The 19,455-nt window shown below is 44.3% G+C and overlaps 1 protein-coding gene across 1 annotated transcript in view; it reads left to right on the plus strand.

Annotated features, from left to right (window-relative positions):
- Window positions 1-2,274: 2,274 nt before the first annotated feature.
- Window positions 2,275-19,455, plus strand: part of Wdr93 (WD repeat domain 93) — a 36,536-nt gene continuing 19,355 nt past the window's right edge. The window contains exons 1-6 of the mRNA XM_028754880.1: window positions 2,275-2,574; window positions 3,307-3,499; window positions 5,468-5,532; window positions 10,324-10,402; window positions 12,765-12,880; window positions 15,636-15,674. Coding sequence (XP_028610713.1) covers window positions 2,275-2,574; window positions 3,307-3,499; window positions 5,468-5,532; window positions 10,324-10,402; window positions 12,765-12,880; window positions 15,636-15,674 — 792 coding nt within the window. The remainder of the gene's footprint in view (window positions 2,575-3,306; window positions 3,500-5,467; window positions 5,533-10,323; window positions 10,403-12,764; window positions 12,881-15,635; window positions 15,675-19,455) is intronic.

Below are 19,455 nucleotides of genomic sequence, written 5' to 3' on the forward strand. Positions count from 1 at the left end.
ATTGTATAAGGCACTGTCAGGTCCTTCTCCTGGGTTGTATACTATTTTCTATTCTCAACAGCAACCCTAACCCTCTGGATGTTGAAGAACATGGTGGGGTTTGACCATGGCAGACAGCAAGATGCTACAGCAAACGGAGGTGTTTGCAAAGTGATGCTGGATTGTTTTGTTTTGTTCTGTGTTCCTGTAAATGTTCCTAAGCTTTGTTCTGAGATGATGTTAAGTTACACAAAGGCAGGTTGGTCTTCTGTGTTTAATACATCATTCCATGTGAGTGATACTGTGCAGCATTCATTCTTGGGTTCATTTTCCCACTACCAAGTCTAGATCCTTCTAAATGCTCTGTTTGTAACTTATGAGATTGTCTAGTCTGGCTAGTTAAAGGAACTACATTATTCCCTGCTCTGGGTGAGCTCAGCTTACTGTCCTCACTATTGTCCTCCAGTGGTCCTTGTCCCAACACCAACTAACCTCATCTCTCATGCATTGGAAGCAGCATATATGTACTCAAGCGTGTAGGGAAAGACCACGAGGGCAGCTGGATAGTTATAGGACTCGCATAGACCACAGCCATGCTATAAGACCATAGTGCCCTGAGTTCAGCATATTAAAATGCGTCCTAATTTTCTCATTAAATGTTTTTTAAAACTTTGACAGTGGCTGGTGAGACGGCTCAATGGGTAAAAGCACTTACCATCAACCCTGAGTTAAGTTTCTAGGACTTACATGGTAGAAGGAGAGAGCCAACTCCTGAAGATTGCCCTCTGAACCTCACATGTGCACCATGGCACACACAAATAATAGAAAAATATAATTAAAATGAAGACATTGGAAATCCCTTTGTTGTGTGAAATTTTAAAAATCCATGCTAGCTCCAGCTAGGCTGTAGAATCAGTAGCCACCTGTTCCTCCTTGCCTGATGCCAAAAATGGCCATCTGGCCCTGGTTCCCAAGGCTGGCTTGCTAAGCAGTCCAAACCCGTCCAGAAAATGCCTGGTTCTACCACTCTCATTCCACAGACTGACCACCCCAACTACACTGACCACCAATGACCGCTCCACGGTTTCACCCTCTCTCTTGCCCACCTAAATTGTAGCAAGTGAAAACACCAGACAGCCTTAATATTTAATACCAGCCAGATTTGTATTGGTAAATCTCCAACCCCAATAAGCCTGTGCAAAGAACACACAACTCAGTTATAATATCTATAAGCTGCACTCTTAGACTGGGCAAATATACCACTACACTACTCTATTCCCCAGCTATGAGATTCCTTGCTACTTGCGGCTCCTCCAGGCCACATTGGTTCTGCTCCGTCTTCCACTTCCTCTTCCTCCATCTTCCTCTCTCTCCATTCCTCTGTCTCGTCTTCTCTTCTTCCTCCTTCCTCTCTCTCCTCTAAAACTTTGAGCCCCACCTTTCCCTTCCACTGCCCAGTCACAGGCTCTAGTCTTTATTTGATTAATTAAAGTGAGGAGAAGGTTCACATGGAATTACCTGAGTGTGCTCCTTTCCTGGTCTGGGGCAAGATTAGCATCAAAATACAAACAGCACCACGGCAATCCACAACATCCCTTTTATACAGAATTGTTCACAACTTTGAAGCTTTTGAAATATGTGTTGTTAGTTTCCTTCCTGTGGGCTTGTACTTTATAAAGATGTGTAGAGGAGGGCTGCTAAGTTACAAATAGTTTGGACATAACTAATTTGTTCTGATCTTGCAGACTTTGTAGTCAGTATTCCTTGTCCCTGACATTTCTGTAGACTCTTGTAGAGGAATCAGGGGCAGGGCCTTTCACCAATGAGACTGATGAAGGAACAGGTTGTCCCACAAAAATTGGACATGCTGAGATGCATCTGATTGGGCCTAAAAGAAACCGGGAGATTCAATGGCTTGAACAGAGACATTTGCCAAGGCAGAGAACCAGGGAAAGATATCAGCTGTAAGTGGATTCCATTTTGAACAGAAGACATTACTTGTCCTATCAGGATGTGAAGAAAGATAGCATCATGCCAAATCCTCCATCGCCAACCACATCTCCTCGAGTTAACCTGGGAGATACCTGCCCTTCTGGTCCCCTTATGAATAAGAAGACCGTATCCCAGGACTGTGTTAGCAATGATATGTAAGGCACTCCAGCCTGAGGCAGAAGGTCCCCATAGGATACTGTGCTAGAGAAGGCTAGCTTCTTGTTTACCTTTTTCTCAAAGTCTTTTTGCTCACTTTGCTTCTCAGCTTTGAGTTCCCAGAAGGTCTCTGTGCCACCTGCTGCGATGTCATCTTTAAAAAGAAGCCAGGCTCAGAAGCCAAGGTTGTCCGTGTTTTCCAAGGGACCGCTGGAGATTCCATCTCCAACTGAGGCAGACTGGCCTAAGGATGATGAAAAGGATTTTGTCTTCAAAGACATGGATCAAGAACTGGATTCCCTTCCTCAGCCTTACCGAATGATCAACAAGCTGGTGAACCATCTCTTTGACCGGTCCTGGGAAATTATTGAAGACAGAGACTCTTTAAGGGAAGTTGAGAGGAACTGGATTGTGCCTACCATCTACCCTCCAGCTGCAGAAATCCAGGTATGAACAAGACTGCCTGCCTGTTTGTTTGTTTGTTTGTTTGGGTGGTTGGGGTTTTTTTCACTTATATGTTAATGAAAATGCCTGATTCAGGGAAGGAAGAAATTCCTCTTCATCAGAAATACAGGTGCATTTTTGAGAAACAGTAGGCATGCTGCGGTTTCCTGTGGGAAATGGAGTGTTATATGGTTAGTTGAAGATTACACAAAGGCCCTTTGTGTCATGTTATTGACACTGAAAAACTTCATAAATGTATCAGACCCTCTCCATCCATGGCAGTCAGAACCGTCAGCAGTTCAGCTGTTGTTCTTCCCACAGGACACTAGTGGGATAAAGCACGGGATGTGTGGTTGTGCTCATGATCAGAGTATATACCCAGCCTTACTTCCGTTTCTCTAGAGTATATACCCAGCCTTACTTCTGTTTTCTCTAGAGTATATACCCAGCCTTACTTCTGTTTCTCTAGAGTATATACCCAGCCTTACTTCCGTTTCTCTAGAGTATATACCCAGCCTTACTTCCATTTCTCTAGAGTATATACCTAGCCTTACTTCTGTTTCTCTGACTACCTTCCCCCAAAGTGAAGTGCTTAGGGTGAACATTTTCGACAGTCACAAGTTTGGCAATGATATGTCTAGGAAGATCCCTACTCCTCTCTGAAAAGCCAGCTCAGATTGCTTGATGGCATTGACAGATGAAAATAATTGTCTTTTTATGTGTATGTTTTCCCAGCTCGACAAAATGCCTGGTGGTCTGGCTGTTTCACAAGACTATCTGTTTATTGGAGGACACAAAGGATTCTCAATCTATAATCTGCACAATTGCAAAAAACTCTATGTTTTAGAGAAGCTTAAGGCTGATGTTCTTTCCATCTGGGCCACAGATGTGGGGAATGACGTACTTATTGTTCCTGTGGATGAGATGGGTATTTGTCCTTCTTTGTGTTTAGATTAGTTTATAGGAACCTGTAGACTGGTATGTGGTTTCATCCCTTTTGCAAGTATAAGTGAGGTCAGACATGGTGGGTTCTCTCTGCTCATGTAGTCACAAGTATGATCTCCATGCAGCGGCTGTGTCAGGCCTGGTCTAACACGCCGCACATGCTAACCTGTTTGTTCTTCACCTGTCCAAGGGAAGCACAGTTGATTATCGTCCTGTTTGGAAGAGACACCTTGAGGTATAGAGGTTAGATAATTTCCCCGAGGTAAACAGCAGTCAGTGCTACAAAGTCATTGCAAACCAGGTAGGATAGCTCACAACTTCCAGCCCTCGGAGCCCTGCTATCCAGCTGGCGTCACCACCTGCCTGAGTGCGTTGAAATAACTGCACGCAAATTGAAAAAGTCAAAACCAAAGGAGGGTAAGGGGGAGGGAAGGAGGAGGGTACTGTTTTATCATTTAGGAGAGAAAACATGAAGGTCTGAGCCAGGACAGGGTGAAATAAAAAGAGGCGTGGGCTATAGTGGGGCAAGATGTGAATTTAGTTGAAGCCAGGTGGAAGATGCAGGGAATGGTTGGTTCTGTTTTCGAATCTTCCCTTTAAATGTTCAAAACAAAAAGCTTTTAAGAGAGCTGGCAGGATGGCCTAGTGGGCAGAGAGGCTTGCTACCATGCTTTAGTTCCTCCCCAGGACTCACTTGGTGGAGGAAGGGAAGTGACTCCTACGGGACTGTCTTCTGATGGCCACACACGCACACACACACATACACACACACACACACACACACACACACACGTATGGCATTCGTGCCTCCTCTAAAAATAAACAAGTTGTAATAAAAAATTTAAATTTCTTTTGGTGGAAAGGGGAATAAAATAGATATAGCAAGTAGCAGCTCACATATGTGACCAGCACTCGAAAGTCAGAAGTGAGAGGGTCAGAAGTTCAAGGTCATCTTCAGCTATGTAGGGATTTTGAGGCCATCCTGAATTACATGAAAGCCTGTCTCAATTACCCCTTCTACCAAAAAGACTGAAGGATAAAACATATTTGTGGTGAGGAAGGCATGCTGGGCCGTGTGGGCAGTGGTGACCGCTTTCTGCGTTAGACACCTGCACGGATGACCATGCCATCCCTTGGAGCAGTGACAGAGGAAGGTGCTCAGGGCATGTGAGCTGAAGAAGTACGTTTGAGTGCCCACAGATGTGAGGTACCTGGAGGATATCTATGTAAGGCATGGTGGGACTTTGGGCTAAAGAACAAGCCATATTCATTATGACGTATTATGCAAGTAGTTTCATGTCTGTGTCACCTTCTTTGGGTGAATTTGAATGTAGACTACTTTAGTGTCCCTTGTACAGCCAGTTCATGGAATAACTAGCCCATGAATCTTTATTAGGATGGATCAGAATTTTACCCATAGTAAGCCAAATGTCTTTATGTGATCTGTCTATATCATGGGTACAAAGGCAGGTTATGAGTAACGGGGAGGCTCCTCAAGAAATGTAAGAAGTCACAGCAGGTGATAGTCGCATCCTGAATTCAACAGAATTAACCGCATGAGGACCCTAGTGGGTTAAGGCACACGGAAAGGTAAGGGAAGAGCCCTTCTCTCGTAGGAGCTTATGAACCCAACACGTCCACAGCAAACAGTTGTGCCCATATGAAGAAATGTGGGATGATGGACAGAGCCAGGGGCTGGAAGCACAGGACGGACAGCTTGGCTGCTGTGCTTATAGGGGAATTCCAGAAAGGCAACCCTCACTAAATAGGAGGATTGGAAAGAGGAACAGACTGAATATTTCAAAGTAAGGTGGAGGAAGGCTGGGAGACCAAGGGCAGCGTAGGCCACACGGGGCTGTGGAGCACGGGCAGGACGGGATGTTTAGAGTCAGATGCTGCCCCCCAGCCCTTCCTGGATCTGGTCTCACAGTCTCTTATTTTTCTGTTTCAGGTATTGTTAGATTGTTTTACTTGTGTAAAGACAATCTTTATCTCATCAAAGCCATCAACGAAATGGTGAGTTCCCGTCCTTTCCCCATTAGCTGGAGAGTATCAAGTAGGTAATGCACAGCACACTCCTGATAAAAGACAAAAATCCAGGATGTGTGAAGCCACAGAAAATCAAAACTTTACTAAAAACAAACAACAGCAACCTAGAACTGACCTTAATACTTGCATGTAATTAAAATGGTATAAAAGCAGATTGGGAAAAACAAAAAACAAAAAACTGCTGGGATGGCTCAGTGGATAAAGGTGCTTGCTGTAAAGCCTGACAATTTCCTAGGACCCACATGGTGGAAGGACAGAATAGAAGCCTCCAAACTGTCCTGTGACCACCACACTCACACTGACACACACACACGCACACGCATGCATACTCTTTTAAAATTATTCCAATGAAACTCTATCTGTTCTACAACCACCATAGATTCGTGCCTGGAAAATGGCAGCTGCTATGGTAACTGAGCTGAGCAGCCAGTCAGTCGATGCTTGCAGGGCTCTGTGAAGCTCTTGGCGATTCCCAACCATCAATGAGACTAAATGAGAGTTTTGTCTGGGGACATGTATGGTAAGGCAAGTAACCATCACTCACTAAGGGATGTGATGGGATGTCAGCGGTTCCCAGAGACCCTTAGAACTGGGCCACAAGAATGCCCGAGGCACAGCAGGAGTTGAAGAATGCAAATCCGCGTCTGGAAAGATGGCTTAGCCAGTAAGAATGCCAGCTGCTGTTTGCAGTATCCACATCGGACAGCTCATAGCTGCCTGCAACTCCAGCTCTAGGTTTCTGACACCTTCTTCTGGCCTCCTGGGGCACTCACACCACATGGCACAGACTCTTAAAGATACACACATTATTTAGATATGGAATGGAAAAATAACAGGAATTGATTTTTTTAGTGTGTGTGTGTGTGTGGTGGGGGGGCATCACTGCTTATATGTGGCGGTCAGAGGATGACCCACCACAGGATTCAGAAAGGACAGTACTTTTCAGTATGTTTTTTAATTGATGGATTCTCAAAACTATACTAATTGTAGGTTTTCAGGGTTTTTTGTTTTGTTTTTGTTTGTTTGTTTGGTTGGTTGGTTGGTTTTTGGTTTTTCGATTGTGGTTTGTCTTATAAAAATACTTTCAGTGGAGCAGGGCATCACGGTCTACGCTGTTACCCCAGAGGCTGAGGCAGGAGCAGCTTCATTAGTACAAGCCAGTGTGATAACAAAATTTCTCATTTTCTTCAACATGAAATACCAGGCAGGGAAACAAGTGGGGAGCTAGTATAAATTAAGAGATTTAGCCAGGCGTAGTGTTGTACTCCTTTAACTCTAGCACTTGGGAGGCAGAGGCTGGCGGATCTCTGAGTCTGGGGCCAGCCTGCTTTCCATGGCGAGTTCCAGGACAGCCAGGCTATGAAGAGACACCCTGTCTGAACTAATTAGTTAATTTAATAGTTAAGAAATAAGTGGATGTTGTATATGTGTGTGTTTACATATTTATGTGTGTGTGTGTGTGCAGATGGGTGTGTATGTGTGTGTGTTCGTGTGTGTGTGCAGATGGGTGTGCATCTATGTGGTGTCTTCCTCAATCACTCTCTCCACCTTATGTTTTGGTACAGGATCATTCTGTACATAGCTTGCTGATTTGACTAGACTAGCTGGGGAAGCAAGCTCAGGGTCTTCCTCTCTCCACCTCCCCAGTACAGGATTATAGGCACATGTGCTACACTCAGCCTATCACCACCACCACCATCATCATCATCACAACCACCACTACCATCATCACCACCACCATCACCACCACCACCATCATCATCACAACCACCATCACCACCATCATCATCATCACAACCACTATCACCACCACCATCATCATCATCATCACCACCACCACCACCACCATCACAACCACCATCACCACCACCACCACCATCACCACCACCACCACCACCATCATCATCATCATCACAACCACTATCACCACCACCATCATCATCACAACCACCACCACCACCACCACCACCATCATTAAATTTATGCTCTCATAATTTATCCATCTTTTTACATAAATGCTAAGGATCCAAACTCCTCAGGCTTTCATGGCAAGCACTTTGCCAACTAAGCCATCTTTCCAGACCTGTAGACCTGGGGTTTTTGTTTGTTTGTGTTTGATTTTTGAGATAGGGTATGGTGGTTTGAATATGTATGCCCCCCATAGACTCGTGTGTGCGCCTGCTTGACCCATAGCGGCACAGTTAGGAGATGTGGCTTTACTGGAGTGGGAGTGGCCTTTTTGTAGGAAGTGTGTCACTGTGGGGTAAGCTTTGAGGTCTTCTATATTCAGGCTACACACAGTTTCCTTCTGAGGCCTGTGGATCAAGATGTAGAACTCCTGGCTCCTCCCACATCATGCTTGTCTGCATGCTGCCATGCTTCCTGCCATGACGATAATGGACTAAGCCTCCAAAACTGTAAGCCAGCCCCAATTAAATGTTTTCCTTTATAAGAGGGCTGGAGATGGCTCAGCGGTTAAGAGAACTCACTGCTCTACCAGAGGTCCTGAGTTCAATTCCCAGCAACCACATGGTGGCTCACAACCATCTGTAATGGGATCTGATGCCCTCTTCTGGTGTGTCTGAAGACAGCTACAGTGTACTCATATAAATAAAATAAATAAATAACTCTTTATAAGAGTTGTCTTGGTCATGGTCTCTCTTCACATCAGTGAAACCCTAACTGAGACACAAGGTCTCTCTTTGTTGCCCTGCCTGGCTTGGAGCTCTCTATGTAAATAGGCCAGCCTTGAACTTAGAGTCCACCTGCCTCTGCCTTCAAAGTGCTGGGATTAAAGGAGAGTACCACCATGTCTGATGGGCTTTGTTTGATTGTAATCTGGAACAATTGCGACAGACACTAATCTCCTCTAGGAGGAGGTTAAGGAAACTGAAGACAGACTAGTTATTAGCTACTGTTTAGGAATTAATAATTTGGGCTTAACTAAATATTAGCAGTGTATTGGGTTTGGAAGGTAATAAATACACCTAAAATTGTGATGCCACAATGCAGCAGCATGACAACACAAGAAAACTTGTTGTCACAAGGGAGCTGTGCTGACACAGTGCAGCATGGGTGGCACAGTGGAGGGCTGCAGACGCACGTGCAGCATTGTTACAGTGCAGCGTAGTGATGTCAGAATGCAGCGTTACGATTTTACGGCACAGTAACCGTGACGTCACAGTGAAGCATTGTGATGGCGTAAAGAAACGTTGGATGGCACAACTGCAAATTGTCTAGTGCAACACTGTGACATCACAGTTAAGCAGTGCGATGGCATTTTGAGGCAATATTTGTCACATGAGAGTTTATGATGATGTCACAGTACAGCATTGTGGTGACAAAATGGAACATTGTGATGGCACAATATAGAATTATGATGCTGAAATGCAAAATTGTGATGGCGCAGTGGACCGTTACCATAGCACCCAGCAGTATTGATGTCATAGAGTGAAGCATTATGATGCCACACTTCAGCATTCTGAAGACACAGTGTAGCACTGTGATGTCACAATGAAACATTCTGATGTCACAATAGAGCACTGTCTTGTCACAGTGCAGCATTGTGGTGGCTCAGTGCAGTATTATGACAGCACAATGCTTTGTGACATCACAACAGCATCAAGGTTTTAGAATGGAGAATTGTGATGTCACAGTGGAGCACTGTGATGCCACAATTGAGCATCTCAGTGTCACTGTGGAGCTACACTGTAGCACAGTGGAGCTTGTGCTGGCCACATCAGGACTCATTATGCCACTTTGTTTTTGTGTGTTTGAAAATCTCTGTAGTAAGTTGATAGATATTAAGATATAGAAATAAAAATTGTTTGCTCATTAAATAAATTAGGGACTGTCTTAGTTAGGGTTTTACTGCTGTGAACAGATACCATGACCAAGGCGACCCTTAGAAGGCCAACATTTAATTTGGGCTGGCTTACAGGTTCAGAGGGTCAGTCCGTTATCATTAAGGCGGGAACATGGCAGCATCCAGGCAGGCACAGTGCAGACAGAGCTGAGAGTTCTACATCTTCATCTGAAGGCTGCTAGCAGAATACTTACTTCCAGGCAGTTAGGATGAGAGTGTTAAAGCCCACACTCATAGTGGCACACCTACTCCAACAGAGCCACACCTACTCCAAAAGGGACACACCTTCTAATGGTGCTACTCCCTGGGCCGAGCATATACAAACCATCACAAGGACTCACCTCTATGACTAGTCTACCTTATTTGTTAGTGGTTCTCAAGTTCTTTCAAGGTGTAGCATACCCATCCTGCTGCCTTTTTCAGCTGGCCCCCAATTGGAAATGCTTTTATTCCAGGGTTCTTCCCCAGCCTCTGCTACAGTCCAGACAAGCACCAGTTTTCTCTGTCATGTAGAACTTACTTTGACTCAGCTGAATAATTGAATACAGCCTTGACTTTAGGGTTTGCAAACCAGGTCTAATGGCATTCCATGACCTTTGAGGAACTAAGTCTAAAGCAAGCTCCATTTCTTGTCCAATTTCTGTACAAAGCTGAGAATATGAACTGATGTGAGGTATCTTGCTATCACAAGCTTCCAGAAGACTCTAGTCCTGGTGTGAGCCACGGGAGCCCTGCCATATGCTCCCTCCCGTTAGCAGACAGCACTCACTGTGTTGGCATCTCTCTCTCTCTCTCTCTCTCTCTCTCTCTCTCCCTCTCTCCCTCCCTCCCTCCCTCCCTCCCTCTCTGTCTCTCTCTCTCTTTCTCTTTCTCTCTCTCTCTTTTTTTTTCAGGATGATACCAGCAAGCAAAGCACCTGTGTAAAGATGGAAATCTCTCAGAGCGGGGACTATGCAGCTTTCCTCTTCCAAGGCAAGGTCACCCAAAAGCTGTGAGGGACGTTCAGATTTGTGTTGCTTCTAGACTTTCATTGTGACCTTTTATTTAGAAATAGCTTTAGATTTAGACACATGTGGTGGTGCACAACTGTAATCCTAGCACCAGGGAGGCTCAGGCAGAAGGACCATGAGTGTAGGGATACAGGGTGAGACCCTGTCTCAAAAACCAAAAACAAACAAAAGAAATAACTTTCTATTTAAAGAATAGCAAGGCTGGAGAGGTGGCTCATGAGTTAAAAGCACTGACTGCAGGCTGGGGATTTAGCTCAGTGACAGAGCACTTGCCTAGCAAGCGCAAGGCCCTGGGTTTGGTCTTCAGCTCTGGGGGGGAAAAAAAAAGGAAAGAGCACTGACTGCCCTTCCCAGAGGGCCAGGTTTTGATCCCAGCACCCACATGGCAGTTCACAACTGTCTGTAACTGTAGTTCCAGGGGACCCAACACCTCTCCTGGGCACTGTATGCAGGTATTATATAGACATGCATAGAGGCAAACACCGATACACAGAAAATAAGTTATATCTTTAAAACAAAACAAAACAAAAAACAGAAGAGAGGCAAAGCCTGTACATAGCTCCTTTGAGTTCTTCACTAACACCTACATTTAACCTGATGGTGTGCATGCATATGGAGACAAAACTAGGACTAATGATACTGCCCCCAAGTCATATGTCACTCTGGTGTAATCCTGTGACAATTTCTTGGTCATATGTTTCCATTACCTTGACATTTTTCCCCAGGAGAACCAACCGGATAGCTTGTGGAATGCCCTTTGCTTCAGTTTGTCTGCATTTTTTTCTCATGGCTCACCCAAGGCTGAGGATTTAGGGGGAAGCTAGCACAAGGCCAGGCACTGGCTCAGGAACTGTAGGTCCCAGGTTGATTCACTTTTGCTGGGATTAGCTTAGATCACAGGTTCCTCCAGGCTGGCTCCAAAATCCTGTGCTCAAGCAATCCTCCTGCCGCAGCCTCCAGAGTAGTTGTCACTCCATGTCTACACTACCATGCCTCGCTTAGTTTTTCCTTTTTAACCCTCTGTAAGGAGCAAGTCACTAAGTCCAGACAACAAGGTAGGCAATTTAGGTGTCTCCTGGAGGCAGGAGAATCAAAGACTATTCAGACATGTGTTATAACTACTATTGTAGTTTTCAGATGTTTGGGGGAGCTACGTTGAGAAGATATAGTATCTTAGTTCTCCTCAGAGTTTTATGTGCCAATCTTAGCACGTGTTTCCTCATCTGGCCAGCTGCAGTTACACGTGTATCAACAGGGCAGACTGTTTGGTAGTTTGATTTTCAGCTTTTATACATTTAGACATATAAATGTATTATACAAGCCTGGATCTATACTTTTCCCCCGCAGGACCCCCAAATGCTAAATGTTTGCAGAAGATAGAGATTTTATAGTGCTTTTTGTATCTAAGGACATGTTGGGGCTGGAGAGATGGTTCAGCAGTTAAAAGCACTGATTACTTTTCCAGAGGATGCAGGTGTGATTGCCAGTATCTATATGACAGCTAACAACCATATGTAACTCTAGTTCCAGGGAACTAACACCGTCTTCTGGCCCCTGCAGGCACCAAGCACATACATAATGTACAAACATACATGTAGGCAAAACACTCATGTATTCATTTCTCAGGCTGTCATAACAAAGAACCACACAGTGGGTAGCTTAAAATGATTGTATTTACTCCCTTGTGGTTGTGGGACAAGGTGTGAAATTAAGGTATCCAGATGATTGTGTGTTTAGTGGAACATTGAGACAGTATCCCCTTCCATGAGAAAACAACCTTTCCCAACTGGGTCAATATTCAGAACAGGAGCTCAGCCTGATCTTGTGATGAGAGCTGGTTCCATAGCCTCCCATAGGTCATCTCCAACGTTGGTCAGAGAATTCTTTGGGATCTGTTCCCTTTCTGACTCTCCCTTTGTCCTAAGCCTGTCTTACTCTGCTGACATGTGCCAGCTTCCTCCCCTAGGTGGCAATGTCAACTCTAGGGCAGAATGTCAGAAGTGACTATTTGCAACATAGAAAACATGGGGCTTGGCAAAGGTGACAGTTTGATTAAAGATTGAGTTGTGCCAATGTTGTAGGAGAAGCCCCTGACTGCATTAGGTAGCAGTGGCTTGAGGGCTCAACTCTCCATGCAGACATCACTTGGTCAGTGAGGGCTTACAGCAGCCATGCTTCAATTTACGCAGGCCCCTTCCACAGGCACTGACTGCAAAGGGTCTCGGTCTCTAGGCCAGCACTTCTGAGGAGACAGACAGTCTCCAGCTGAAACTTGCCACACCACTCCATTGCCCAACGCTTGTCTGTTTGGTTTCCCAATGCAGGAGCCGGGGATGTCTGGCTAGAAGTGTACAAGCTGCCCAAGGAGATTTGGCTGAAGGAAGCAGAGCACCCCCAATTGGCTCTAAATCAGAAGAAAAAAACCAAACAGCTGCAACTGGTAGGAAACCTCTTTTTAATCAATATTTCTCTCTACACTTAACCCAAATCTAACTTAAATTCTCCATGGAACTACCCGGGATTCTCTGTGGAACTACCAAGGCCACTGGAGGTTGGACAGACAGGAACAGAAACAGTGGACATCTCCAAAACTGATTCACTTTAGATAAAATATTAGTAAGTAGAGATGTCTTGAGTAACCAGAGGTTCCGGGTCTCTCTTGACTTGGACTTCTGTCCCTGAGACTGCACCCAGATGTTTCTTGTCCAAGGGGAGTGTCTTTTATCCTGTGTCCTGCCTCACTCCTGGTCAGAAGCAGTCCTTCAATGTTTCAGGTTCTATTATGTTTACCAGAGTGTGGCCTTTGTTTTTCTTAGTAGATAGCAACTTTTTTGTTTTTTGTTTTTTTCTTTTTTGTTTTTCGAGACAGGGTTTCTCTGTGTAGCCCTGGCTGTCCTGGAACTCACTCTGTAGACCAGGCTGGCCTCAAACTCAGAAATCCGCCTGCCTCTGCCTCCCAAGGGCTGGGATTAAAGGCATGCACCACCACCGCCCGGCAGTAGATAGCAACTTAACTATTTTAGTTGGCTTGAGATATAATTTCTCAGTAAAGATTAAAGCTTATTTTACTTCAGAATGCAATATAAATATGCATGCATTAGTTTTCTTTTTAGAAATCAACTAGTATCAATTGAGCACCCCATTTAAATCACATTGTGTTAAGCTAGGTGGTGCTGGCACACACTCACACAGAGGCAGGCAGATCACAGTGAGACTGAGGCCAGTCTGGACTGCAAAGTGAACTGCGGGGCAGCCAGGGCTACAAAGTAACCGTGTCTCAAGAAACCAAATAAAAAAAAGAATAACAAAACAAAACATACTGTGTTTAGTGTACTGGGATAGGGAAGTAACTCCGTGGTGGGGCATGAGCCTAGCCCGAGCTAGCACACACACTAGCCCAGCCTGAGCTAGCACACACAGAGCTTAGCCTGAGCCTGCACACACACACACACAGACAAACACAGTGTCAGGTTTGACAAAAAAAAAATCCATGGTCTTATTAATATGGGAGCAAAGGCTGAGATTCTCTTATGCTGAGTCCACCATAGGGTCTTGTCAGAAGGTGACTTTGAGAGTGCTGAGCCTCCTCTTACACGCAGATGGAATCTGCCAGTCACACATCCTTTCTGGCCCTCCTTACACACAGCTTCTGGTTTTTAGCAACCCTGATATGGGTGAATGCTTTTTTTGTATTTACTGGATGGCAGATTTCTGAAATAACGTCACAATCTTATGCTTTTAAAATTTTAATCAGTAAGTTCCATGATGTCATAGTCATTGCCCAAACAATGTATTCTTTCTCTGTGTGTGTGTGTGTGTGTGTGTATGTGCATGTGTGCACTTGCTGTTTTGTTTGTTTTTTGTTTTAATTTTGAGGCAGAGTTGTGCATGTGTGCATATGCTGTTTTGTTTGTTTGTTGTTTTAATTTTGAGGCAGAGTTATGTAACAGGGCCTACAGACTTGAATTTGAAGCCCTTCTTCCTCAAGTACTAGGATGTGTCAGTTATTTATTTGTTTGTTTGTTTGTTTATGGTTTTTGAGACAAAGTTTCTCTGTGTATCCCTGGCTCTCTAGACCATCCTGGCCTTGAACTCAGAGATCTGTCTGCCTCCGCCTCCCAAGTTCTGGGATTAAAGCCTCTGCCACCACCGCCCGGCCATTTCACTTATTTTTCCCACACTGAGGACCCGTCAGCCTGTAATGGTGGCAGATCTTTACTATAAGCTGTATTTAGAGTTACTTAGATGTAAGCCGCTAGCATCATCACTATGTTTTCCCAATAAGAAATATTCCCTTTAGGAATGCAACACAGGCTGCCAGGCACGGTGGCTTACACTTTTAATTCCAGCACTTAAAAGGCAGAGGCAGGTAGATCTCTGTGAGTTCAGTGCCAACCTGGTCTACATAGTGAGTTCTAGGACAGATAGAACTATGAAGAGGAACCCTGTCCCCCCAAACAAACAAACAAAAACAAAAAAATGAAAACCAAAGAAACTGCCTCCTACAACACAGTGTATCTATGTGCAGGTCCATCACATGGTGCTCTATACATATGTACATACCTATGTATATACATATGTGCTAATTTCAAAAAGAAAAGAAAGGCCTGGAGATTGCCCAGTGGTAAAGGCACACACTGCTGAGGTGGACAACCTGAATTTGGTCCCTGAGACCCACATGCCAGGAGAGAACTGGCTCCCCAAAGTTGTCCTGGATTTCAGCAAGTAAACCACGATGCACACAAGGCTCCTTCTCATAAATAAATAAATAAATAAATAAATAAATAAATAAATAAATAAATATTAATTATTAAATTAAATTATTCAAATATTAAAATTTAAAATATTAAAATAAAATATAATAAAAAAGAAAAGAACTACTTATTTTGGCTTTCTTCAGTGTTGATTTTTGTATGGTCCCTAACTGATCCATTCACCTACACCATAATCATTAAATACCTTAACTGTACCTTTCTCCAGCTACAGTTTAAAGGTTCTAAAGAATGGGTACCATGTCTTGAAACACTGCAGACCAGAGAATTTCCCAGATGTTGGTCCTCCATGTGTACTCCATGAATTCAGTTCTTAAAAGAGGAAATGGGTCAGGGAGAGAAAGAATATCTCTGAAGATATCAGAAAGTCAGGAACATGTATCAAACCTACTGTGAATTCATTTTTCTTTTCTTTCCCCTCAGAACACTCCGGACTATGCTGTTACAGAACACATAGAAACGGTAAGAAACTTAGAAGACAGTCTCCATTGAGAGCCTTCAGTTACATTTGAAAAGTTCATGTTTGTAAGTGAAAAGTATATTAGCTATCAAGTAACCTGGTAAAAATATCCTGCTGTCCCCCTCCCCCAACTCCCCTATTCCCAGCTTCTCTGTGTCTTAATCTTGTGTCTTACAGCCATTGGAAACAACCTCTAATCACGTGTCCTGAGGCAGGTTTTTCTCAAGACAGGGAGCTTAAATTCCAGCCTGTTGCTTAAAAAGCATCTCCCGAGGCCGCCCCGCCCAAGGCTGTGGCAGGGGCCCTAGGAATGTAGTTACAGCATGCTTTATTTTTGTAAAGTTTGCAAAAATTATTATTGTTTAGTCACCATCCCTTGAGACTCTCACTTTCCTCTGCTGTAATTTTCCTCATGTTGAGTGGTGTTAGAACAACTATGGCATTTTATGGTTGTAACTTTATGGGTATTTGTTTTTTTAGCCCATAGTGATCTCGAACTAGCTGTCTTCTACTGCTTCCCCAGTGCTAGGATTCTGGATACTTCACTTCATGCCTTGAACCTGGGTTTGCCCCTACCCACTCTGTAGCAATGCAGCCCATCAAGACTGTGCAGTTCATTTTCATCTTGGAATGCTTGGCAGGACGGAGCAGACCTCCTGTCCTGGGGACCTGGGGTACGCCCTTTCCTAAGGTTTACCAAAGGAGCCACAAACATCTGAAATGGGGTCTCTTGCTAGAGACCATTTGTTTGAAGCTGCACAAGTAACCTTAGCAGCACCACTCTGGGAAGTTAGCTCATTCAGCCGACAGCATGGAGGCATATGCTTACACAGCACGTGCGAGCACCACCAGGAAGAGCAAGAGCTCAGGGTCAGTCTCGAATATGGAGCAAGTATGAAGCCAGCCTGAGCAGCATAAAATTCTGTCTCAAAGAAACGTTCTTCAAGACTTAAGTAACGGGGGCATCTCCTCCAGATAGAAGTGTTCAGGGCTGGGGAGTCAAAAAGAATGACAAGATGCCAGGCATGTTAACCCAACCTCAGTATGCAGAAGCAGGAGGGTTTCTGCAAGTTCTGGTCTACATAGTTCCAGGACCGCCAGGGCTATATAGAAAGACCCTGTTGAAAAAAAAACTATCTACCACATTGGTTCATACTTAATGTACTGATTTTTGTGTGTTGCTTAGGATGAAGGTACAGACTTTAAAGAGATACTCTAAGAAAGAAAAAGGAGAGGGGCTGGAGAGATGGCTCAGTGGTTAAGAACATTTGCTGCTCCTACAGGGAGCCCGAGTTTGGTTCTTAGCACCAACATCAGGAGAGTCACAACTGCCTATAACTCCAGCTCCAGGGAATTTGACAGTCTCTTGGACTCTCCAGACACCTACACTTATGTCCATATCCCCACTGCCCCCAACACAAATACACAATTTCAAAAATTAATCTAATGAAAGGGAGAGACTCTTAGGGTCATGTGTTCAGGTACAGAGCTGACACATCCAAATGAGAACCTGAGTTCCTCCTCTCTGTCCCATCCCACTGTCTGTGAGCCCCCCTTCCCTCCCCTCCCATCCTGTGAGCCCCCCTCCCCTCCCCTCCCCTCCTGGCACTGTTCTTCTTTACTGAAGGTTACTGCTTGTTTGCACGCTGTATGTTTAATAACTTTGTATCTTCTAAACAGATAAGCACAGCTCTAAAGCCTTACAGCCTTTTCTCTTTATTGTTCTTGGCCTGTTACATTTTCCAGGGTCTCTTATAAAAATGCAGAAGAGCAGCAGTAAATAGCCTTTATCCATTTGAGCACGTGTCCCTCTAGCTTCTGCTTGCTAAGAGTTTTGTTTTACTTAAATCAAGAATGGGGGCTGATAAGATGGCTCACCAAGCCATACATGCAGATAGCACTCATATGTCTAAAATAAATAACTATTTTAAAAAGTAAATCAAGAGTGGATAGTGACTTTTATCTACATTTTTCTCATTAAAAATGAACTCTGTTATAGTTAAGGCACATAACATGATGCCGTGGGATACATACAGATCTTTAAGAAAGGTTTCCAAAGTGAAGAAAATAACATACCCTCCGCAAGTCATCTGTTTGTGGCTGCTTTGTGACAAGAGCAAGCAAACTCATTCACTCAGCACAGGCCCACGCACAGCACTGATTTGTGACGACTGACTCAAGAGCGTCAGTCTTCAGATAGCCCCTCCCGCTCACATGTGTTTCTGTGTCCTCTGGTCCCACTACCCCTTCCTCTCCATCCTGGAGCCATGGCAACCACTGTTTGGTTTCTAGCTCTGTATGTCTGATATTTTGTTGAGGTTCTCCATTAAGTGAGATTGCAGTTTGTCTCCCAGGAGTCTACCATAACTAGAGGCTTGGTCTCTAGAGTGGTAGTACTGGAAAGTACTGTAGAACTTTTAAGCCAAGGTGGTGTCTAGTGGTCATCCCTGTGTTCTCTCTCAGGTCCTCCTAAGAGGGAGAAGCCTGGCTCCTCTCTCTCATGTAAGGTATTACTTGACTTGTGTCTGCACACGCTCCTGTCATTGCTATTCATCCTGTGAGGTGACATAGCCAAGAGATTGCTTCATGTATCAGTTTGTTCTTTACTGCTATGATAAATATCAAAAGCAACTTGGGGTTTATTTTGTCTCACGCTTCCATGTCACAGTCCATCATCAGGGGAAGCCAGGGCAGAAGCTCAGGTCAGGGACCTGGCTGCCGTAATGGAGCCAGAGACTGTGGTGGAAAGCAGCTTACTCCCCACTGGCTGGCTAAACTGCCTTTTTTAAAATGCAACCCTGGACCACCTGCCCAGGGATGGCACTGCCCACCATGGGCTGGACTCTTTCACATCAGCCATTAATGAAGAAGATGCTCCACACTCTTACATCCAGACCCTTCAGATGGACACATTTTCTCATCTAAGGGTCTCTCCTCCCAGTTAACTTCTAGCTTGTGTCAAATTGACAAAGCAAAGCCAAACCCAAAACACCTAACCAGCGTAGGCCTGTTATGTAGCTAGTGTTGTGCTGTTTGGTAGTGTTCTGTTTGGGTGATAGCCTACACAGACAAACATAGACACACATACACACACTAATCCTTGGTTCACAGGTATTTTCAAATTTTAAGTATGACCTATGAGTCTGGCTTATTGTTTAAGTATGGATTTTTCTGAATGTTTTTTTCGTCAGTCTGGTGTCAGGACATGGTAGCCTTTCTTGGAAGCTGTATACCTACCTTTCTTCCCCTCTTAGGTGTGAGTAAGACATGAGGTCTTACCAGCAAAAATTTTTACTATGTTTTAATTTTTACACTGTTCAATTCATTATTTTTTTTAATGTTTTGAGCCTATTTTGGTACTAGTTCTTTTTTTTTTTCTTGGTTTTTCAAGACAGGGTTTTTCTATGTAGCCCTGGCTGTCCTGGAACTCACTCTGTAGACCAGGCTCGCCTTGAACTCAGAAATCCACCTGCCTCTGCCTCCCAAGTGCTGGGATTAAAGGCGTGCGCCACCACTGCCCAGCAGTGCTAGTTCATTTTATTTAGACATTTTACTTTATTAAAATATGGGTGTGAGGGCTGGAGAGATGGCTCAGCAGTTAAGAACACTGCCACTTCTTCCAGAAGTCCTGAGTTCAATTCTCAGCAACCACATGGTGGCTCACAACCATCTGTTATGGGATCTGATGCCCTCTTCTGGTGTATACACATACATGCAGATAGAGCACTCATACATAAAATCTTTTTTTTTAAAAAAAGATATGGGTGTGAATATTTCCTTTGT

Source organism: Grammomys surdaster, unplaced genomic scaffold, assembly GCF_004785775.1.
Source record: "Grammomys surdaster isolate TR1022 unplaced genomic scaffold, NIH_TR_1.0 126036, whole genome shotgun sequence".
Classification (NCBI taxonomy): domain Eukaryota; kingdom Metazoa; phylum Chordata; class Mammalia; order Rodentia; family Muridae; genus Grammomys; species Grammomys surdaster.